At 35.8% G+C, this 9,298-nt stretch overlaps 1 protein-coding gene across 1 annotated transcript in view; it reads right to left on the bottom strand.

Moving 5' to 3' along the window:
* Nucleotides 1-218: 218 nt before the first annotated feature.
* Nucleotides 219-9,298, bottom strand: part of LOC128696532 (protein Aster-B) — a 156,766-nt gene continuing 147,686 nt past the window's right edge. The window contains exons 12-15 of the mRNA XM_070094665.1: nucleotides 6,339-6,563; nucleotides 2,883-3,066; nucleotides 2,569-2,695; nucleotides 219-2,085 (exon numbers count right to left, since the gene is read on the bottom strand). Coding sequence (XP_069950766.1) covers nucleotides 1,831-2,085; nucleotides 2,569-2,695; nucleotides 2,883-3,066; nucleotides 6,339-6,563 — 791 coding nt within the window. The 3' untranslated portion in view covers nucleotides 219-1,830. The remainder of the gene's footprint in view (nucleotides 2,086-2,568; nucleotides 2,696-2,882; nucleotides 3,067-6,338; nucleotides 6,564-9,298) is intronic.

Raw genomic sequence — 9,298 nt, 5'->3', positions numbered from 1 at the left:
ACACTATATCTACGTATGCTTACCACTCCCTCATTGTTATGGCAAAAGTTATTTGTGCCTGAGAAGTTAGTGGCAGGTATAATTGTAAGTGTAGAATGTGCTTCCACTGTGTTGTGCCTCAACCACGGACATGTTTATCTCTACTAAAGAGGTATGAACTCTCGGCACAAACACAAAATACCAATGCATTTGGTAAAATAAAAAATAAAAATTCAGCCTTAAGAAAGTTTACAATTTTATTGTAGTTCTTCACATATCTCTACCAAATGACAGCATTCCCTACATAAACTAAACATATACAAAGTATGAATGCATTTTATTAAAAATTTAGAATTTTTTCTATAATTCAATCTTACAAAATTGTGAGCTCTAGACATGCATAAAGTGATTGTATTGGTAAAAAATGCACACAAAGATCATTACTGCAGCTCAGAATTCATAATTACATAATTGGTTCCACTGCTAATATCCCTCAAGGGAGGTTCCTTGTTAGTGAGGGGCTCTTGAGCCAATGAATTGGACCTGTACTTTCTTTCCTTAGTTCAAATATGAATATCTCCTTTTTCCTCAGATGCTGTATGATCTCTACAGATTCAGCCCTTCCCATTAATGTTTCAATAATCAAGTGACAATATCATAAGTGTGGAAAGTTGGGGACTTCTTGTACAGTATTGCAAAGTGATATAATCACTTCACCTTGCTAAACCCTTGAAAACCCTCACAATCTTTTTTTTTTTTTTTTTTTTTAGCTTCAAAAATATATTTGTTCTGCATATATGTTATACTCTATGTAAGCCGATTTGCAATATAGCCTCTTTCATACATCACATGGAAAAGCACAAAATAAAACCATTTTCACTATAATGATATGCTTGCAAATATTACACACAATAAAAGTTATCTTGCATTTTAAAAATAAATAGGCATTTTAAGAGCTTTTAGTCGGACTATAATAACTTTTATCTACAACATGGCAAATGGAATTTCAGCAATCCAACTTTAACTCAGCAACCGTAATGTAAGCAATCTCTTCTGAGTAATTTAATACATATACAAAGACAACAATCTCATATACACAGGTTTAACAGATAAGGCTAATTTAATTTATGGTGGATATATAAATAGTGTGCATGTATTAAAGGACACAAATGTGTACATGTTATAATCACTAATTTTAATACTGTTAGTTAAAGTCCAGAAAAAAAGTTAAAACTATCAATCAGGCAATTTCATATGTCTACCCAGCCCAACACTAACTGTAAATCAATTATTACAATGGAATGAGTCTATGAATGCTCCACAACCTTTCTCATAAATACAGTTGGTCCACATTTGTGACTTATCATAGTTAGCAAGCATGTACAGCTTTCTTTCTAAACATTTCCAAAAATGTTTATGTGCAAGAGTAAATATTTCAGGCATCTATATTCTTGCATCAGAAATTCTCACAAAAGTCAAAATTAGATCTGTAATCATTCAACTACCCTCAAAATATTTTTCTATTTGCTTCCAAATAGCAGGGGTTAGTACAAACACAAGTTTCATTCAAACTGTAAAAACTAAACAATTTCACCATGACTGACTTTAGTTTGACTTGGTGATGCATGTACATGCTGTATTATTAATTTCAGTTAAAACTGCCAGTGATGTTCACGTATAACACCAGACAAGTTATGCTTTTCTCTCTGACTACAAGAGATTAAAAGGTTTTATAAAACAAAAATGGCTCAACATAAGACTTATTCACATAGAGCACTCAACACAATATATTAAATTTGTTTACAAAAATTACAGAATTAATTTTTTAAAGTCTACTTTTAAGTAACACATTCAGAGTTCTAAATATTCATGTATTTCATCTTTATGCATGTTTTTATAAGCACTGTTACTATCATGTTCTGGAATGTCAGGTCCTTTGGTAGAATCTATTGGATTTCCCTCCTGCTCCCCATGAAGAGGTTCCAACGTTGATTTGCGCTGAGACTCTGTTTCATGTAAATTTTGTATTTGTTTTAAGAGTAACTGAAGTTTGGATGCATGATGCGGAGGTATAGAAGTATGAAGTGTGCGCAGAGATTCTTCAGCCTAAAAAAAAAAAAATGTAGTAAATGCTTACTGACACAAAACAGTGTGAAATAACTAAAATAACATTCCTCATATTCTGCTCCTTTAGAGTGCAGGTAGTTTACTTCTCACCTCCAGGAAATTCAACTAAGTTTCCCCTAATCCCTTCATGAATGTTTTCTTGCTCACACTCCAACAGCACACTGAGTTATAAAAACTGTTTGCCTTCATTTTGATCTAAAGCGTTCGCACAGACCTGTTTGATGTTCGAGCAGAACTCGAACCTTCTCAGTCAACACATGGCTTATGTAACACCTATTTCTGTTACTTTTTATTTGTACTGTATGTATAAAGTTCTAGGAATTCTCACGTTAACATGTAAAAAAAAATGAATAATAAATTATTCGCATTATGATACTTTTAAAATGCCTACACAATTAGCAAATTCAATAATTTTTCCCAATAACAAAATTACTTTTAAAATACTACTGTATTACAACGAACCTTTCTTAGAAATCCTGCAGCTTCCTCAATAGATTTTCTCCACCTCTCTACCTCTGCAGCATGAATAGCTTCCTGTTGTTGAAGTATTCGCACCCACTCCTCAAGAGGACCTCCAGAAGCTCCAGATCTGAAAGAAAGCCACAATAAATGTTTTTATATATACTTATGCAGGTTCTGTTATTTTTGTATAAACATGTTATAACATGTTGGAAATTTAACAATTACAGCATGAATGATAACTCAATCAGATGGGACATCACTACCATGATACTTTTCCTCTTAAGTCTAAATGGTTAATAACACACTTAACTTACTTGAACATACTGGGATCCAGAAATGGGTAAGAGGTGGAGCGAAGAAAAATTTTTTCTTCAAGTGCCCAAAGTTTGTAATAAAGTAAAGCATTAAGGATCAAGAGAATAACTACGGTAGCCACAACTAGTCTCACTGGACCTTCATTCGATGAACTATTACTATCTGGGATAACAGTTGGCAATGCTGAAATAAAATAATTAAGGATAAGTACAGAATTGAAATAACATTAGTAACAAAACACATTGTTAATTATGAAGACCTTTTTTCTACTGTCATTTACCCCATAAGTAATATAAGTTGCAATTTTCTAATTAACCTTCAATATGCTAATCTTTCATAGCTAAGTGAGGCACATACTAAAATGGTAGTGGGTTTGTGTCAACCATCTTTGATATTGTTTTAATGTCACCTTTACACCATTTATAACATTTTTAGTATATTTTTAAATGTTTATACAGCAGTGTACTGTATATTGTAAAACAGAATAGAGGAAATCAGCTCTAATATACATTATTTAGGATTTAGGTATGCATACTGGTCAGAGAGCCTGTCGTAAGTCCGAGTTGTTGGTAAACGAGTACGTCACTAAGTGACGAGAGGCTGTACTTGGTAATCACTGCAACTAGCAAAAGGTCTCTTCTCTTACAGGAATTATGTGATGAAAGTAACCGAATAGCAACAATTTAACCCTTTCAGGGTCTGTGCCATAGTACTATGGCTTTGAATGCTTAGTCAGTGCCATAGAGCTATATGATGAAATCAGCTCGCTCAGATAAGCTGTGAGCGATAAATTTTTTTGCCTAGATATGAGAGAATGGGTCTATGCAGTAAGAATGCACAATTTAAAAAAAATCCTGCTCCACAGTTTATAATGGAAAAAAATTGACCATATTTTTAGTTTAAAATAGTGACTTGTGGTGTATTTTTGTATGGCTTTTATGGTTGTATTCTCGGTTTCTTGGTCTCACTCGATAGAATGGAAGATATATTACAGAAATAAAGATTATTTTGATTAGTTACAGGACAAAGTAGTTTGAACTGAGCTCAAAGTAGCAGAAATGTCTGATTTTTGCAGATATTCCAGAGTACACAAATTACATCACTTGTCCAATGTGTGTCCAACTGGTTGGTCTAATACAGGTTCAGGAATGCACTGACATTATTTATGTAATTATTAAAAGTATTCAGTAATCTGCTTAACAGTAAATCTAATTTTTGTGTGAATAAAAATTGAAAATGGCAAGCAAGCATAATATAGGAGAGGCCTGGGGATGTAACTAATGAATAGAGGAAATTGTTTTTTAGTGCCAGTAATGTCTACATTGTTTATTCTGGACCCTATTTATAAACTGGCAATTTTTTGTGTGAAATTGGCCAAATTACTGATTTCTGATCTCTTTATTGGGTAGTTGAAATAGGTAAATGATTTTTTTTTATACTTGATTGACAGAATGGAAGGAATACTAACAAAATACCCATGAGTTTCGGTGATAGAAATTGGCTTAAAATAGGACTCAAAATGGGTGAATCGCCAATGCTTAAATTTTGCCAAGATTGCAAACTTTGTGAGAGTGTCACTTCATAAATTTTTCATCAAATTTCACACTTTTGGTTTCATTACCTTCAGAAAAAGATTTTCTATCATTTCACAGGAAAAAAATTTTTTTTTTTTTTTTTTGAAAATTCCCTGACCCTTAGAGCAATTCTCAGATAGATCTGATCCTAAAGGAGTTAATGAATGGTGGTGAATATGTTTTTTCTTAAGTGTCACTCTGCACTGGCAAAAGACATCACTGAGGTAAAAAAAAAAAAAAAAAATAATGCCAATAGTATTCAGCAGTCTTCTCAATCAATGAACCAAGTCCTATAATTCTAACATTTGTCAGGTACAGGCCAGTGTCTCCTTGTCCAGAACCTGTTTTGTTATTGTTCCCAGAGCCATCGACTACCTGCATTAAGTCTGTGCTCTCTCAAGGATACACTTGTCATTCAGTTTCCACTTTTTCCTGGATTTACAGTGTTCTGTGTGACTTGAGCAACATACTAAGTACAGTACAATTAACAATGGCTTCTAAATAAAGTTGTGGTGTTAAGAGGAAATGAGTGATTGTGTAAAGTGGAGACAAAAGGTAACTTAAAATTACTGTATATGAAGTAACACTGTACTTTCAACTTCATTTTATTTATGATTCCTTTAAGTGTTCAATACTCTTTTGAATCAACAGACCAAGTCCACAGATTCTCAACTTTGACAGTTATGTTGCAATCACGAAAAATAAAATTTACAATTCAGAATCTGGGCAATTGGCAATAATGTAACCCCCCTCCTATTATTAGTTCATTAATTAGAGGGTTCACACATCCTGCCCAGCTACTCCAATATGGAAAACACTGGGAAATTAAAAGCTAGAACAGCGTATAAGACAAATTCTAACCACAAAATTAAGTGAAAAACTAATGTGAAAAGCTTAGGAGTGAAAATGTCCGAGGTCCCAAACTATTTAACATCCTATCAGAAGATATCAGAAACATGGCTGGGACAAGTGTAGAAGCCTTCAAGAGGAAACTGGACAAGTATCTTCACCAGGTGCCAGATCAACCAGGCTGTGATGAATATGTGGGGCAGCAGGCCTCCAGCAGCAACAGCCTGGTTTACCAGGCAAGCACCAGACGAGCCTGGCTTGAAACTTCAAATGTATATCAAAGGTGTCAGAGGATTTCACCTTCAAGGACCACAATGGTGTCATTATCACCACTACAAGGAAAATGATAGGACAGACAGTGAGATCCTTCAAAACAAGGGATGCCAAGCCAATGATGATCCTTTAAGTCACTTCTATGCAGGGATACCACTGTACACTAACAGCCCCCTTTCAAGGCAGGTGAAACTGCAGATCTGGAGAACGTATAGAGGAGCTTCACTGCATGTATAAGTTCAGTAAAGCACCTCAATTACCGGGAACATTTGAATTCCCATGACCTGTACTCATTAGAGCACAGGCAAGAAAGGTACATCGTAATTTACACCTGGAAAATCCTAGAGGGACTAGTCCCAAATCTGCACACAGAAATCACTTCCTACGAAAGCAAAAGACTCAGCAGACGGTGCAACATCCCCTCAATGAAAAGTAAAGTGCCAAGTGTACATAGAGAAAATACTTTTTATCTCGAGGCTGTTCAGCAATCTCCCATCATACATGACGAGGATTACCAACAGACACCTGTCTACTGATACTCTGATACACCCCCTAATTCTTATACCCACCCTCAAAGCCATGTAGTCCATGACCCCAAGATCAGTTGTAATGAACGACTGTTAATGAATAAACAGAAGAATGGATGAGGACTTGAACCATGTTTCATGTATACATGTATGAAAACCTGTACAATCAATGTTGAGCAACATGTAGATTATAGGAATAGAGAAGTTTCTTAAATATCTTAAATCAACTTACTGAGCTTTCTGGCAGGGATCTGTGTTGCTTTATGTATATCCTTAACTTTATCAGGATAAACTTGTGAGGGGAGAAGCACATCTGGAGGTTCTCCCTTGCTGCCACCCCTACGTCTTCTCCGCCGCGTTTTCTTCAGGTGCGAGCATTCAACCTCGGCTAGCAATGCTGTATTGATGTCATTCAGTAGAGATTCAACACCACTGAATGCATTCTTATCAATTACTCCTACAAAAAAAAATTTTTTTTTTTTACTTTTAATGTCAGTAAAATATAAATATATTTACAAAACTATTAAATCAAAATAAAACAGGTTATATTCCTTTGAGTGATCTTTTCAAATAAAGAGATGCATCAAAGAAAAGTCCCATTAACATGAATGCATACATACTACTATTTTAGGCATCTTTGGAAATCTTATTCAGTAGGGCCCCACTTATACGACAGGTTAGGTTCCAGGCTACTGCTGGAAAGCAGAACGCCATTTTTTTCCACTTATAAATGCATATAAATGCCAGACAAGTTTACACTAACTTATTTTAAGTTAGTAATAGAACTAGGCATTAAAAAAAACAATAAAAAGTAAAATACATATACAGTACATTCATTACTTACTTTAAAATATTTGCAGTCTTAATATACGGCGAGAAGAGAGTAGTACTTATTTGTAGGAAGTCAGGTGTAGGTAGCCCTGGCTCCCCGTCCCAATCTTAATATACGATATTTAAAGCAGCAAAATTGGATATCAAATTAAGGAGGAGGAGTATGGAAGAAGTGAATGTTTCCAGATATTTGGGAGTTGACGTGTCAGCGGATGGATTTATGAAGGACGAGGTTAATCATAGAATTGATGAAGGAAAAAAGGTGAGTGGTGCATTGAGGTATATGTGGAGGCAAAAAATGTTATCTATGGAGGCAAAGAAGGGAATGTATGAAAGTATAGTAGTACCAACACTTTTATATGGGTGTGAAGCTTGGGTTGTAAATGCTGCAGCGAGGAGGCGGTTGGAGGCAGTGGAGATGTCCTGTCTAAGAGCAATGTGTGGTGTAAACATTATGCAGAAATTTCGGAGTGTGGAAATTAGGAGAAGGTGTGGAGTTAATAAATGTATTAGTCAGAGGGCTGAAGAGGGTTTGTTGAGGTGGTTTGGTCATTTAGAGAGAATGGATCAAAGTAGATTGACATGGAGAGGGTATAAATCTGTAGGGGAAGGAAGGCGGGGTAGGGGTCGTCCTTGAAAAGGTTGGAGTGAGGGGGTAAAGGTGGTGTTGTGGGCGAGGGGTTTGGACTTCCAGCAAGCGTGCGTGAGCGTGTTAGATAGGAGTGAATGGAGACAAATGGTATTGGGGACCTGACGATCTGTTGGAGTGTGAGCAGGGTAATATTTAGTGAAGGGATTCAGGGAAACCGGTTATTTTATATAACCGGACTTGAGTCCTGGAAATGCTTGCACTCTAAAGGAGGGGTTTGGGATATTGGCAGTTTGGAGAGATATATTGTGTATTTTTATACGTATATACTTCTAAACTACCTAAGTAGTAGGTTGGTAGAGAGCAACCGCCCAGGGAGGTACTACCGTCCTGCCAAGCGAGTGTAAAACGAAAGCCTGTAATTGTTGTACATGATGGTAGGATTGCTGGTGTCCTTTTTTCTGTCTCATTAACATGCAAGATTTCAGGTATGTCTTGCTACTTCTACTTACACTTAGGTCACACTACACATACATGTACAAGCATATATATACACACCCCTCTGGGTTTTCTTCTATTTTCTTTCTAGTTTTTATTGTTGTTTATTTCCTCTTATCTCCATGGGGAAGTGGAACAGAATTCTTCCTCTGTAAGCCATGCGTGTTGTAAAAGGCGACTAAAATGCCGGGAGCAAGGGGCTAGCAACCTCTTCTCCTGTATATATTACTAAATGTAAAAGGAGAAACTTTCGTTTTTCCTTTTGGGCCACCCCGCCTCAGTGGGATACGGCTGGTGTGTTTAAAGAAAGAAGACTTCTCAACTGTTGTATTCTGGGCACCTCTGCAAAAACAGTGATTATGTGTGAGTGAGGTGAAAGTGTTGAATGATGATGAAAGTATTTTCTTTTTGGGGATTGTCTTTCTCTTTGAGTCACCCTGCCTCGGTGGGAGACGGCCAACTTGTTGAAAAAAAAATTTAAAGCAGCCTGAAGAGATAAAATACATATACAATACACTCATTATTAACCTTAAAATATGTGTAGTCTTACTGTAGGATGAGAGGTGAGTAGTATTTATTTGTAGGAAGTCAGGTGTAGGTAGCCAGTAGATGTAGCTATATAGTCTGCCTGGCTACATAGCTGCACCTACCTACCTACATAGCTACACATGATACTTAATGTGGCCCAGAGCCATATTATTACAATCAACATACCTTGTTCACCTAGTTTAATCGTTTCTAACAACTACCTTTAGATGCCATCATAAACGAAGGGAGAAGTAATGAATAATTCATGCTGAGAATTGTAAACGAAAGTGTTGTGTTAAGGGGAGTAACTGGGCCAAATGCAGATTCACACACATTTTCTATGGTTCTGGACCAGAGAAAACGTAATGTTTTCCCTCGGCCCGACTACCACACCTCCATAGCATATAAACTTACCATGTTTATATGCTATGTAATGTGTTTCTTGTATAATTCTGAAAAACACATCATAGATGAATTAATGAAAATGTCTATAGTAATGTAAAATAAGACATTCAATGTGCCCAAGAGTGATTATTATTATGTATTAATATTATTATTATGGCATTAATTAAGACTAGAGGGACACTTAGTGATTTTAATGTGTACCTGCAAGCCAGCAGTGTATAAGTATATTTAGGTACAGATACACATAAATATAATTATCCCTGCCTCGGTGGGAGACGGCCGACTTGTTGAAAAAAAAAAAAAAACATATAAAATATTCAATAACTTTAAAACACTTGAAA

Source organism: Cherax quadricarinatus, chromosome 47 (genome assembly GCF_038502225.1).
Source record: "Cherax quadricarinatus isolate ZL_2023a chromosome 47, ASM3850222v1, whole genome shotgun sequence".
NCBI classification, from domain to species: Eukaryota; Metazoa; Arthropoda; class Malacostraca; order Decapoda; family Parastacidae; genus Cherax; species Cherax quadricarinatus.
This window is presented reverse-complemented; position numbering and strand designations above follow the sequence as displayed.